The sequence below is a fragment of the Dendrobates tinctorius genome, unplaced genomic scaffold (genome assembly GCF_039654945.1).
Source record: "Dendrobates tinctorius isolate UK_male_01 unplaced genomic scaffold, ASM3965494v1 ptg000046l, whole genome shotgun sequence".
Lineage (NCBI taxonomy): Eukaryota > Metazoa > Chordata > Amphibia > Anura > Dendrobatidae > Dendrobates > Dendrobates tinctorius.
In genome coordinates, this window is record NW_027361714.1 from 31,653,378 (window position 1) to 31,668,649 (window position 15,272).

Sequence of the window (15,272 nt, forward strand, 5' to 3'; positions counted from 1 at the left end):
TTTTTACCATTATGGCTGCAGGTAAACATGTTTTTTTCACAGGTTCCCTTTAAATATAAGGTTGAGTCTGGTGTCTGGATATATTTTGGGGTTTGGGGTCTGACTTTGAGATTTTGAGCTCTGAATTAATTTTGGCGGCTGGTCTTTGATCTACATTTACTTTGGGATTTGTACTAGGGTCTGATTTAATTTAGGGGTCTTGTCTACAGTCAGAACTTATTTTTCCTTTTAGACAAAGGGTTAGATTAATTATCTGATGTTGAGTTTTAATTAAAGGGAACCTTTCATCAGGTTTCCTGCTACTAAACTGCTGCCAGCACGTTATGTACCTCCAAACTAGGATCACAACGATCCATTCTGCAGTCCGGAATACCTCTAGAAGTGATTTTTACACACCACTCAGTGCCAGGTGGTCTAATGGGTAGATACAAGCCAACCTCAGAGCCTGGTAAGGGCTCACTAAGCATTCTAATCCATTCCCTTGTTCATTAATGAAAGACAGATTGGCAGGGCAAGCAAACTCATAGCAGGCTTACAGCAGATGCTGTGTATTTCTCTTTTTTGTTTGATAGTTTAGTATTATTGCTCTTTCTTGCGTTAATCATTTATTAGGCAAGCCAAGAAGATTCCCAAAGGTTGTGTTTTTTTTTTTTACAGGGATTTGTCTGGTGATCCTGATTTTTAACATATTTTGAACTAAAATTAATCTGGCAAATTCCTGGATGGAAAAAGGGGCATTTAAACATTTGCTTTTGTGTTGACACGGCTTCCCTTGTTAGCAGATACTTGGATTCTTATCTTTGTAAACTATCCTTAAACATAACGAGATTTCATATTTTATAATTGTTATTGACAGAAGCCTGATGCTGTTAAAACAATAACCTTTACTGGATGTATGGGAGAAACGTTTTTCGATGGTAAACCAATTGGACTGTGGAATTACAGAGAAAAAGAAGGTGACTGCAAAGGATGCAGCGTCAGGTAATTTATGTTCTGGTATGTTGCTGTCTTCACAGTCCTGGATGATAATGAAGAAAGTGAGGCCGACTGACGATATATAAATATATATACTGTATATACTGATAGATAGCTAACCCATAGTTAGCAAATCTGTAATAAATCACCCACAGTCTGTTATGATTTCACATTGTACATTTGTCTGACAAGCATGTTTTTTAATGCTGTATTACATGGAGATATTCTTCCATGGGTAAAGACAGTGCAAAGTATGATTGCCAGTTACTATGCCTGCTTCATGTATCAAAGAAAATGCATTAAAATGGTCATCCAGGATTAGAATAATAGAAAAATACGCTGATGTTTCAAAAACTGTACCATACCTGTCAACCGGTTGTGAATGGTATAGCAAATCATCCTTACTCACTTATTAACTTCAGTGAGACACAGCGTATGAACAGATATGGCACTGACAGTAAAAGAAAACAGCAACATTTTTACTATTCAAGAAACCATCTAATAATGTAGAATGGTCCAAAATTTTGATGTCCAAATGTATCTTGCTTTCTCTTAATATCGTCATTAAATTGATTATCCTAAACTGGATTTCAGTTATTTAATATAATTATTTGTTAGGTATGGTTCAAAATGTTATCATATCGCAGTAGCAGACTCAGCTGGGACACCCTTTCATAGTCCCATAATCCCAGGTATGAATGTGGATACTGGCAGTTTGTAAATGTTATATCTACCTTAAAATTTGCATTCCTTGTTTATAGCCCACAGATGGCTGATAGTGAAGGTACTGTCCAGTTTGATGGTGATGGATATGCGCTGGTCAGCCGCCCTGTTCGTTGGAACCCCAACATCTCCACAATAATGTTCAAATTTAAAACATTTTCCTCAAATGCTTTGCTTATGTACCTGGCAACAAATGACTTGGTAAGACATATTTATGATCTATTGCATAGTAGCATTTTTATACCATATGTCTGATCTCTGAAGTTTTGAACATTTTTGAACAGCTCTTTATTAGTGGCCTGTACACCCAGTAAAAAGCCAATTGTGTGTCCATTGTTGGTTTCATTGAGAGTCAGCTATTGTTCCCATGAAAAATAATTGCTTCCTTACCATTTACCCCCACCCCCACCAAAAAAAAGGCGCTATACTAGAATAAGGGACATTCAAAAGATCAGTTTCCTTCTTCATTCTCTTGTGTGACATAAATTTTGCATACATTTTTAAAAACTGAAGGAGGTAAATTATTGGATTTTTTCTTCCTACTGTCACCAATGAAAAATGAATGTTTTTAGTGTTTCTTCAGCTTTTGATGGATTGCCATAGATAAGAGGTGGGCAATTCATTTTCCCAATGTCCTCATGAGAGACCGTTACTGTTTTGGAGGGTCCAAACCAACAAGACATAATTCTGCTCATTGTTATTATTGTTTTGTATTATTAATTTGTATAACTTAATATTGAGACAAATTTAGTCTCTTGACTGGCTGCTACTGCTAATACAGGTTATGATTGGACTTATTGTAACATATATTGTTACCTGTAACAGATAATCATAATCATCTAATTTACAGTTTTTATAAAGCTTATTAAAACAGTTAAACATACTGCTCCTGTTATTCCATACTTGTACATTGATCAACATCTTCCAATACAGTATGATGTCCCCACATAGCTCCCACAGAGTATGATATAACCACACAGCCCCTCAAACAATATAATGTTTACCCATACTGTATGATGTTCCTACACAGTCCCTCTAAAAGTATGATGTCCCCACAAAGCCCCAGACACATTATTAAATCCCTATAAAGCCCTTTTCACATTATAATTTCCCAACACACAGTATGATGTCCCCCTAATGACCCCACATAGTATGAAGTTCCAAAAAGTCCCTCACACAGCATGAGGTCATTCCACAAAGCCACCTATGCATTATGATGTCCCCACAAATCATCCCACATAGTATGAAGTCACCACAAAGCCCCCTATGCAATATGTTGTCCCCACAAAATCCAACACAAAGTATGATGTTTCCCATAAGTACTTATAATTTAATAAAATTAAACTACTTCCCTAACCTCATTCCACTGCTGCTTCGGTCTTTGCTCTATAAAGGTGTAATCACACCTGCTGCACATGCTGAATGGTGGAAGAGAGAGCTGATGGCACCCTGTGGCATCATTGCATTCACTGGTATCAGCATCCCATAGATGTTGATACTAGTGAAATTTAGATGTGGGACTGAAGATGGCCTCCTCATATGGGATGCCATTGTTTCCAACCCTTTGGCTGTCTCGGTACTCGGGTTGCACTATAACAGCCAAAGGACTGGAAGTAGACCATACACTTTGCCAAGGTTTACTATAGGCTAAAGGTTAATGGAATGGACAAATGGATCTGTTAGAAAATGGATGTGTCAATGGTTCCATAATTCTATAGGTACTTTTTGGGATAAGAATGACAGCAATGTGAATGTGCCCTGAGGACTGCTCTGTACAGTTGTATCTTATTCAGGATAATATAGAAGGAAAACTGATCACTGTTTCCTTGAAGTGCCCTAATAGGACAGATGCAAACAGGTGCTTAATGTGTCTATCGTAGGGAGCGTAAGGGAAACATCTCTCCTTGTAGAGAATCCCAAGCTGGCATAAGGAGATTTGTATGCCATATAATGTTCCTTTGGGAATTAAGGACTGCAAATAGTCTCTTCAAAGAAGAATAAGACTTGAACTCTAGTGTCACTTATTAAGGTAGCAATCCAAACTCTCAGTAATGACCCTGTAATGAGTCGTTCCACATGATTTAGAATAGAAATCCAAACATATAGTATATTCCATTTGCAGACATGTCTTATGGTGTGATTGCCGCTCAGTGAAAAGTAGGAGGTCTGATTAGGCTGGGTGAGACGCCTCTGACACGTGGTCTGAGGGGAACATCTCTTCATGTGGAGAGTGCAAAGCCAGCATAAGAAAACTTCTAGGCAATTCAATGCTCCTCTGAGAAATTAAACTTACTAATAGCCTCTTCAGAAATTAGGATTGCTATCCCCCAATTGATGACACTAGAATTCAAGTCCTCTTCCTCTCTATATATTCAATTGTAGAAGACAAGTGTAGGTAAGGTGGGATAGAATATTTTCCACAAAGATACATCCAACATTATACCTAGAATTCTAGGAAAGAATACATTGATTTACCGATTTATTTTCCTCCTCTTGAATTATTTCATCTGCACTAATTAGAGATTCCAGATATAGAAGCCTCTGCTACTTTAGAAAGTATAACAAGCCATTATATAATTCAGCATCCAAGAACGTCTGTGATGATGAACACCTGGGCTCCCTTGAATACCATATGTTTGGAACTGATCTTCCCTAGTAGCAATACCTGTAGGAGAAATACTTTTATACTGACAGAATATGAAAAATATTGCCGCAATACATTTGTGTGATTCCAGTAAAAATGAAAGGCAAAGAAAAGTTCAGCAGGGACCCCCATGTATCTTTACTGAAGCCCTATTATGGTTTCCATCGGTCTGCAATTAGTGGGGTCCCAGCTTGAGGCGTTTTTAAAAGTGGTACACTTTAAATATTGAAAATACTGTCAAAAATGAAATTGTATACAGATGTAGCCTTTTTTTCAACAAAAATACAAGAGAAATGTCAGGATGCAGAAAGTTAGCACTGAACACAATAAAATCCATTAAATTTGTATGGCTAGGTGTCAAAAGGCTACAACTGTAATATAGTAGATCTCATGAACGTCATAAATCAAAGATTAAATAGTTGTATAGAGACCAATACATATGCTAAACATTCATACCTAATACGGCTTGATGTAGCCTGTGTTAGGGAGATGAGATATAAATAAATATTTGTGATTGTACTTAACTTGATTTGTTTTATTTGAATTTATAATACATCAATTTCATTTGTATTTGCTTTTGTAACCCTGATTTGTGTTTTCTTTGTAAAAATCAATTTACTAGATCTTTCCCTGTGATATTAAAATTCACTTTTCATGAATCATATTTACAGCCAGTGTCAGACATACCCTATTAATATGCTGTATGTTTTCATTCACTTCAGAGCAGAATTTGTTATGTGAAAGAACTATAAAAGATATATGCGTTGCTGCTTTACTACTTTGCTATTCTTTTTTTATTTTTTTTTATTTTTACAGAAAGATTTTATGAGTGTCGAGCTGAGTGATGGGCGTATAAAAGTTAGCTATGATCTGGGATCGGGGACTGCCTCTGCAGTTAGTAATAAGAATCATAATGATGGAAAATGGAAATCTTTCACCCTATCTAGAATACAGAAACAAGGTATGTAGAATCATGCATTTATAGCATTTCTTCATGTGGGGCCTATTTACAGTTGCTACACTGGAAAAAGGTTATGTCCAAGGTTAGCTAGTAACCTAGAGGGGTATTCCCATCCTCAAGATCCTGTCCCAATATATAGTAGGTGTAATAATAATATTAGTAGAGTTGAGCGAAACAGGTTGGGCAGATTCAAAAGTCGCTGACTTTCCCCAAAGTCGGGTTTCATGAAACGAAACCCGACCACAGTGTGAAGTTGGCCATGCGGTCAGCTACCCAAGCGCCAAAGTCGGGTTTCGCCGAATTCTTGCATGTGACTTATTTCAGCCAATTAGAGAAGCGGAGCATAGTGGGAGCGTAGCTGGAGTGGGAGTGGGAGAGGGCAAGAGAGAAGAGAGAGAGAGACGAGAGCGAGAGAGATTTTGCCGCCCCTAGGGTTAAAATTCATGCCAGGTGTGTTTACAGTCCTCCACTCTCTGCCAACTTTTCTCCCCATTGACTTGCATTTGGTTTCGTGTTTCACGACTTTTCCCGACTTTTTCCTATAGTCGGCCGATTTCGTTCGACTCGACTTTTGAGAAAGTCGGGTTTCATGAAACCCGACTCGACCCTAAAAAAGGCAAAGTCGCTCATCTCTATATATTAGCAGATATCTCCAATTAGAAATGTAGTTTAGTTTTTCTGATTTGCTGTGTACCTTTCCTAAAGTGCAGGCATTGCAGGACCTTGAGTATCCATTGTTACGACCAGTGATATAGTGACAGTTAACTAGTTGCTTGTGGTAGTAACCATGGATACCTAAGGCCCTTCAATGCCTACATATGAGGAAAGAGACATCAAGAAACAGAAAAACTATACTACATTTCTAATTGAAGGTATTTGCTAATATTATTGTTATAACACCTACTACATGTTGGGATAGGATCTTGTAAATGGGAATATCCCTTTACATATGTGCAAATTCATTCCAATCAAGATGTGGCTCTACAGAGCCCGAATACTGTGCTCCAGTTCCAAAGATAACAAATTTGTGTTTTTCAACACATTGCTCATTCTACTAAACAATCCTAATATCACCAAGGGATATTTTAGATGTATACCTTGAATATATGTGTATAAATTTGACATTAAAATAGTAACAATTTATATATTACCTATTATGGTCCCATCACATTGAAACGTCTGCTCAAAGACATGTGGCTCATTGTCTTCCCATAGAAAAGAGGAGAAGTAGACCCTATTGCTAGTGGTCATGCAGTTTTGCTGTTAAAATGATTTTCAGGATTAGAAAAACCTGACTGCTTTCTTGTAAAAACAGTCACACCTTCCATAGGTTGTGTGTGACTTTGAGGCTCAGACTTATTCACTTCATTACAGCTCCATTACAAACCCCTCACAAACACATTGACAGGAGTGACACTGTTTCTCTTCAAAATCTTCCATTTTAGCAATACAGAACAACCTATTCTAGTAAGGGACACCAGTCAGTTTTAATATTAAGGCCGGGATCACACACAGCGAGATACGGCCAAGTCTCGCAGGTTAAAACCAAGCTCTGGCGCCGGCACTCTGGAGCAGAGCGTGCAGCCGCACAGCAATACATGGAGCTGCACGCTGCGCTCCGGAGTGCCGGTGCCAGAGCTTGGTTTTAACCTGCGAGACTCGGCTGTATCTTGCTGTAGTGTGACTCCGGCCTAAAGGTAAAACCGTTCGGTAACCTGAAAGAAGTAGAAAAAAAGAAATACTATAATTCTGGCTGCAATTTTTCTGCCGCTAGTCTTCATTTTCCACTGGTTCCATGTAGTTCCATTAAAATGTTGAAATGTCACAAAGCAATATCATCTGTCATAAAGACAATTGCTCACTAATAATTAAAGGGGTTGTCCTGTCTTAAGCCGCAAGTCTGCAGTCACTCTATGTGACTGCAAGTTTGTGAATCCTTACATTGCGTGCTGTGAGAATTCTCCGGTGCCAACGCTGGGAGCGTGTGCTCATGTGACCGTAATTATATGATATGCATACTTCTTCCCACATTCAGACAAGACAAGGCCACACCTATTTAGTCCGAATATGGTTGGGAGTTTGCATAGCGCACACTTGTAGTCATATGACCGCCCACTCCTGACAGCAGCATCGGAGAATCTTCACAACACGCAATGCCTTCGATGTGAGGATTTACAAGTCTGCAGTCACATAGAGCGATTGCTGACTTGTAGTTTAAAACCAGACAACACCTTTAAGTAATACAGTAAATTTAAGGAACTGATAAGGACTATCAGTAGAGGGACAGCAGAAGAATTTCAGTGGTTTGTTTCTATAAGGTCTTTTACTTTTTTAATTCTAGGAAAGATATTTGATCCAATAACAGTAAATATAATTATAAAATAGATTTTTTTATATCCTTTCTATCAGATTTGATTAACTACTTAATGCCTAAGTTTTATTCAGCCACTTATTATTTGTATTGTAATTATTATTTTCCAGCCAATTTCTCTATTGTGGACATAGATACAAATGAGGAGGAAAAAATAACTGCTATATCAGCAGGAAGTAACTTTGGCCTTAACCTAAAATCTGATGAGAAGATCTATTTTGGTGGCCTTCCTGGATTAAGCAGTTTAAGGTAATGTCTGTATATTGTAGTCACAAAGCCTTCAGCCTTAAAGAAGTTGTCCACTACCTGTACTCCTTGTCATACCCCACGCTCGGCCCTGATAAAATAAAATGGCTTATTCCTACTGCTTGTTTCTACTGTGTTGGCATTCGTTCTCCCAAGGGCTCCCTTGCAGTTGTTGTGACATGTGACGCTGGCTCCCAATCAATGCTTTCATCACTGTCTCTGCCTTTGGACAAATTGAGCATGAAGAGGAAGTCCAGGCTGCAGCTGATCTCTGACTTGCTCTTCGTGTTCAATTTGTCTGAAGGCGGAGACAGTGATGCCAGTGCTGATCGGGCACCAGGCACCACATATCATGCAACCACACCAGAGAACCGGGACCGCGAGTGCCGATACCATGGGTATGAAATCGTCACAGTAGGTGAGCATAAGCTTTTTTATTTTATGGGGTAGAAACGTGTGGTATGAGAAGGTGTTGTCCTTTGTGAAAAGTCATTTATATATGCTCTATTAAAGCATAAAGATTTTTTGCAGACAATAGGAAACAGTCTCAACATGACTATGTAATTCAGTGGGTTTGCATTTAGAGAAGTATATGGTATTGCTTGCAAAAAATGCGAAAATGAAAAGGATGAAGTATAACACAAACAATAATTGTATGGGTTATCTCATGCTCATATTTAAAGATTATGCTCACATGGATGTTATTATCACAATTAATAATTTCTACTTTTCCATGGAGTTGCAGTTAACATCCTATTAGCTCTGATTCATATACATAGCCCTTCTTCCTTCTTCTACATTGATATACAGGGTGGGCCATTTATATGGATACACCTACATAAAATGGGAATGGTTAGTGATATCAACTTCCTGTTTGTGGCACATTAGTATATAGGAGGGGGGAAACTTTTCAAGATGGGTGGTGATCATGGCGGCCATTTGGAAGTTGGCCATTTTGTATCCAACTTTATTTTATCCAATGGGAAGAGGGTCATGTAACATATCAAACTTACTGGGAATTTCACAAGAAAAATAATGGTGTGCTTGGTTTTAACGTATCTTTATTCTTTCATGAGTTATTTACAAGTTTATGACCACTTATAAAATGTGTTCAAAGTGATGCCTATTGTGTTGGATTGTCAATGCAATCCAATCTCCCACTCTTGAACCACTGATAGAAACACAGCAGAAGAAATGCTAGTCTAAGGGGGGAAGATTCCATGTAGTAATGCTCGGACCTGACACCCATAATGTGGTGGTGCACCATTTTGCTTGAAAAACTCAGGGAACGTGCCATCTTCAATTCATAAAGAGGGCAACACATCATCATATTGCAATTTCAGATATCCAGTGGCATTGAGGCTTCCATTGAAGAAGAATGGCCCCACTATCTTTGTACCCCATATACCACACCATACCATCAATTATGCATGTGAGTTCCGAGCATTCCTACATGATCAGTTTCCTGGAAAGTAGATTGGTTGTCGTGGGCTAGTTGAATGGCCACCAAGGTCTCCCAATCTGACCCCCTTAGACTTTTATCTTTCGGGTCATCTGAAGGCAATTGTCTATGCTGTGAAGATATGAGATGTCCAGCATCTGAAACAATGGATACTGGAAGCCTTGCTAGCATTTCTTCTGCGGTGTTGCTATCAGTGTGTCAAGAGTGGGAGAAGAGGGTTGCATTGACAATCCAACACAATGGGCAGCTGTTGCGAATTCCCTGGCTCAGACTTCTGAGCCGAAGCTCCCCCTGCTCCCTCCGGTGGTTACTGGAGGTAGTGGAGCTGGCCTGATTGACAGAGGTCTGCCACCTGGTGATGATGATGATGATTGGAGACCTGGGGTTACCGATTGGAGTATTTAAGTCTGCAGATTTCCTGCAATCCCTGCTGGTGATTGCTTTCCTGTTCATTCAGTGTTCTGATGTCTCTGCCCTGATCCTGCATTTGTTCAGCTAAGTGGTTCATTTTCTAATCCTTGCATCTGATCTAGATTCGTCTCTCTCTGCTTGCTGTGCGGGTTCAGCTTGCTCCTCTGGGGGCTTTGCTGGATCAACACCCATATGTTACAGCCTGAGTTAGTGTGTTCAACCCCCTATTATATTGGTCTCTTTTGCTGTGCTGCCAGTTCATACCTCAGTGCTGATATAGTGGGGGCAAAGTCGTGTGACTTCAGTGTTTTTTTGTACATCAGAAGTGTTGGATTTTCAGGGTTTTTACATGATTGCAGACAGTGTATTTCCTTTCCTATCCTGTCTAGTCAGTTTGGGCCCCATCATTTGCTCAGTCTAGTTTTCTGCCTGCGTTTGTGTTTCATCTTGTCTCACCGACAATATATGTTTGGTGGCTATCTATTCCTTTTGGGGTCTGCTCCGGGGCAGTTTAGATTTCACCTTTCTTTCTTTGGGCTTAGTTAGCTCTCCGACTGTGTCGAGGCGTCTAGGGCATCGTATGTACGCTCCACAGCTACTGCTAGTTGTGTGGATAGGATCAGGGGTCTGCAATCCGCTTAGTTGCCAACCTCTCTGGTTTCCTTGTGGCTTAGCCTGTTCCTGCTATCCTCCTCGGTGACCCATTCATAACAGGCAGCATTTTGAACACATTTTATAAGTGGTCATAAACTTGTAAATAACTCATTAAAGAATAAAGGTACGTTAAAACCAAGCACACCATTGTTTTTCTTGTGAAATTCTCAATAAGTTTGATGTAACAGCGAACATGGAATTCACCAGGAAGTCCGTGTTACTGTTTGAGTTCGGCCCCCAAACCCTGGTGTTTGTCGTGCTGTCATGTGTATGACAGTGTGGCAAGCACAGCTTCTAATTGGCAGTAAAATCATCACCACCGGTCAGGCAACCGCGGTTCCCACACTGTCAAAATATAGCGTGAGCGCACAACTGTGATCGGAGGAATAAAGTTTACCCTGTTCACTGATGCCAACTGATGGGAATATTGCTGCTATCAGCTGGAGACTACTGCTCCCATCAGCTGATGCCTGCTGCTGCTAATAACAGTGAGAGCAGGAGCGGCTGATGGGAGTATTCATCAGCCAGCTCCTGCGCTGTAAATAAATAATTAAAAAAAAGAAAACAGCATGGGTTCCCCTGCATTTTCGATAACCAGCAAGGCAAAACTCACAGCTGGGGGCTGCAACGCTAAGCTTCAGCTTCAGCAAGGCTGGTTATCAAGAATATTGGGGTCCACACGCAGTATTTTTTAATTATTTAAATAATAAAAATTGGTGTGGGGTCCACCCCATTTTTGACAACTAGCCCTGCTAAAATAGACAGCCATGGATATTGGCCCCCCAGCCTAAAAATAGTAGCCCACAGCCACCCAGAAAAGGTGCATCTATTAGATGCACCAATTCTGGGGCTTTGCCCGGCTCTTCCCTCTTGTCCTATTGTGGTGGCAAGTGGGGTTCATATTTGTGAGATTGATGTCATCTTTGTATTGTCAGGTGACATCAAGCCCACGGATTACTAATATAGAGGCGTCTATAAGACACCTATCAATTAGTAATCCTAAAATTATATTGTAAATAAAGACAAAGCCAGAATAAAGTCTTTTATTTAATATAAACAAAATACTTTTACTTTTTATTTAAAAATAACAAACACAGTTATACTCATAAAACGCCTAATTATACTGAATCCTGCATCTTCTGTAATAAAACAAAAGTAAAAAACAATAATATCCCTCATCTATCCATCATTCTGTCCAGCATCATAATCCATGTTTAGAGGATTAATAGTTTTCAACTTGGATGGTGCCAAGATGCGAAGAGATGCCAAGATGAACCACTGGTGAATGAGCTGTTGCGAGCGCAGCCTCAGTGTCTAGCGATGACATCATCAAGGTTACTGCCAGTCACTGCGGCTGCGTTCCCAGCAGAGTTGAACTGCTGTGACCTCAGTACCGTGGAAAAAAGTCAGTGATGAGGTCATCGCAGTTCTTGGCACCGTCCAGATTGAAAACTGTTTATCCCCCTGATATGGATTACGGCGTGGGACAGAATGATGGATAGTTGAGGAATATAGTCTTTTTATTTTTGTTTTATTACAGAAAAAGAGGGCTTTGGTGGAATGGAGTTAGGGGAATATAACTGTGTCAGTTATTTTTAAATAAAAACGTAAAAGTGTGCATTGTTTTATTTTAAATAAAAGATTTTATTCTGGCTGTGTTTTTATTTAAAATATAACTATAGGATTAATAATGAATAGGTGTCTCCATTACTAAGCCATGGGCTTGATGTCACCTGACAATACAAAGGTGATATCAGCCCCACAAATAATAACCCCACTTGTCACCTCTACAGGGCAAGTGGGATGAGCCAGGTAAACCACCAGAATTGGTGCATTTAATACATTTTTTAAAATTATTTATTTAAAGCACAGGAGCTGGCAGATAAATACTCCTAGCAGCTGCATCCTGCTTTTACTGTTATTAGCGGTAGCAGGCGTTGGCTGATGGGAGCAGTAGTCCCATAAGTTAACACCAGTGACAGGAGGTAAACTTTATACCTCCGATCACAGCTGCGCGCTCACGCTGTCATTTGACAGCATGGGATGCACAGCTGTCCTACGGGAGGTGATGATTTACCGCCAATCAGAAGTGGTTTGCCATGCTGTCATGCACATGACAGCGTGGCAAGCACTGGATGTTTGGACCACCCATTCATGTGAATGTGGTCCGGGTTTGGGTACAGGTACTGCTCTGGTACCCGAACCCGAACTTTTTGTAACTATTCGGCAGAACCCATGGGACCCGAGCATCTAGGTGTCCGCCCATTTCTAGTTACAACCAGTAAATGGCGATAAATTGTTGAATTAAGAATTCCAGCACACTTGAACAGTGTTTGACTGGGGTAATAAGGACCCACCAGTAACTTTGACTTTGGGGCCTTTTCAGTAAAATTCAAGCATTACATTACCTACATTCACAAATAAATAAATATATATACATATATATATATATATATATAGTGGGTACGAAAAGTATTCAGACCCTTTTAAATTTTTCACTCTTTATTTCATTGCAGCCATTTGGTAAATTCAAAAAAGTTCATTTTTTTCTCAGTAATGTACACTCTGCACCTCATCTTGACTTAAAAAAACAGAAATGTAGAAATTTTTGCAAATTTATTAAAAAAAGAATACTGAAATATCACATGGTCATAAGTATTTATTGAGACCCTTTGCTCAGACCCTCATATTTAAGTCACATTCTGTCAATTTCCCTGTGATCCTCCTTGATATGGTTCTACTCCTTCATTTGAGTCCAGAATTGTTTAATTAAACTGATAGGACTTGATTTGTAAAGCACACACCTGTCTATATAAGACCTCACAGCTCACAGTGTATGTAAGACTAAATGAGAATCATGAGGTCAAAGGAACTGGCCAAGGAGCACAGAGACAGAATTGTGGCAAGGCACAGATCTGGCCAAGGTTACAAAATAGTTTCTGCAGAACTCAAGGTTCCTAAGAGCACAGTGGCCTCCATATTCCTTAAATGAAAGACATTTGGGAATACCAGAAGTCTTCCTAGACCTGGCCATCCAGCCAAACAGAGCAATCATGGGAGAAGAGCCTTGGTGAGAGAGGTAAAGAAGAACCCGGAGATCACTGTGGCTGAGCTCCAGAGATGCAGTAGGGAGATAGGAGAAAGTTTCACAAAGTCAATTATCACTGCAGCCCTCCACCAGTTGGGCCTTTATGGCAGAGTTTCCTGACTGAAGCCTCTCCTCAGTGCCAGACATATGAAAGCGTGCATAGACTTTGCTAAAAAACACATGAAGGACTCCCAGACTATGAGAAATAAGATTCTCTGGTTGATGAGACAAAAATAGAACTTTTTGGTGACAATTCTAAGAGGTATGTGTGGAGAAGAAGAGGCACTGCTCATCAGCTGCCTAATACAATCCCTACAGTGAAACATGGTGGTGGCAGCATCATGCTATGGGGGTGTTTTTTCCAGCTGAGGGACAGGATGACTGGTTGAAATTGAAGGAAACATGAATGCGGACAAGTACAGAGATGTACTGGTTGAAAACCTCTTCCAGAGTTCTCTGGACCTAAAACTTGGCTGAAGGTTCACCTTCCATCAATACAATGACCCTAAGCACACAGCTAAAACAGCAAAGGAGTGGCTTCAGAACAACTCTGTGACCATTCTTGACTGGCCCAGCCAGAGCCCTGACTTAAACCCAACTGAGCATCTCTGGAGAGACCTGAAAATGGCTGTCCACCAACGTTCACCATCCAACCTGACTGAACGGGAGAGGATCTGCAAGGAAAAATGGCAGAGAATGCCGAAAACCAGGTGCGAAAAACGTGGGGTATCATTCCCAAGAAGACTCACATATGTGATATTTCAGATTTTCTTTTTTAATAAATTTGCAAAAATTTATACATTTCTGTTTTTCTCAGTCAAGATGGGGTGCAGAGTGTACATTAATCAGAAAAAAATTAACTTTTTTGAATTTATCAAATGGCTGCAATGAAACAAAGAGTGACAAAATGTAAAGGGGTCTGAATACTTTCTGTAGCCACTGTGTATACAGCTCTGGAAAAAAATAAGAGACCACCACATCAAAACTCTGTCATGTGCAGCCCAATCTCCAGACCTGAACCCCATTGACAAACTCTGGAATGTAATCAAGAGGATGATGGATCAAACAAGCCATCAAACAAAGCAGAACTGCTTAAATTTTGGGGCCAGAAGCAGTGTGAAAGACTGATGGCAAGCATGCCAAGATGCATGAAAGCTGTGATTAAAAATCATGGTTATTCCACAAAATATTTATTTCTGAACTCTTCCTGAGTTAAAACATTAGTATTGTTGTTTCTAAATGATTATGAACTTGTTTTCTTTGCATTATTTGAGGTCTGAATGCACTGGGTTTTTTTTTTTAATTTTGACCATTATTCTTTGTCAGAAAAAAATACAAAATTTATTGCTTGGGAATCCGGAGAGTTGTCAGATGTTTATTGACTAAAAGAGCAATTTACATTTTACTCAAAAATATACCTAAAAAGAGAAAAATCAGACAAACTGAACATTTGAAAGTGGTCTCTTAATTTTTGCCAAAGCTGTATATTATTAAAGGAATAATGAGATGCTGCATTTGTCCAAGTGCGTTGTGCCAAATTCCACTCATATACCACTCCTCCAAAGGTGCCCACTGGGTGATTCACCACTTCTTCTGTGGGCTAGTCCAAGCCTGAGCAATGTTTGCAATCTTTAAAGTTTACAAGTTCTAAAATATATTTATTTATTAAGTCTTGTAACTTGTTTTGCTGGAATTTTTTTTTAAATTGTAAACTAATATGATTCCAGCTTTCTATAC

At 39.5% G+C, this 15,272-nt stretch overlaps 1 protein-coding gene across 2 annotated transcripts in view; it reads left to right on the forward strand.

Moving 5' to 3' along the window:
• The window catches only part of LAMA2 (laminin subunit alpha 2), a 1,313,887-nt gene that overhangs the window by 1,210,006 nt on the left and 88,609 nt on the right, over window positions 1-15,272 (forward strand). For both annotated transcript variants that reach the window (XM_073575794.1, XM_073575795.1), the window contains exons 48-51: window positions 857-981; window positions 1,737-1,899; window positions 5,159-5,303; window positions 7,785-7,923. In XM_073575794.1, coding sequence (XP_073431895.1) covers window positions 857-981; window positions 1,737-1,899; window positions 5,159-5,303; window positions 7,785-7,923 — 572 coding nt within the window. The remainder of the gene's footprint in view (window positions 1-856; window positions 982-1,736; window positions 1,900-5,158; window positions 5,304-7,784; window positions 7,924-15,272) is intronic.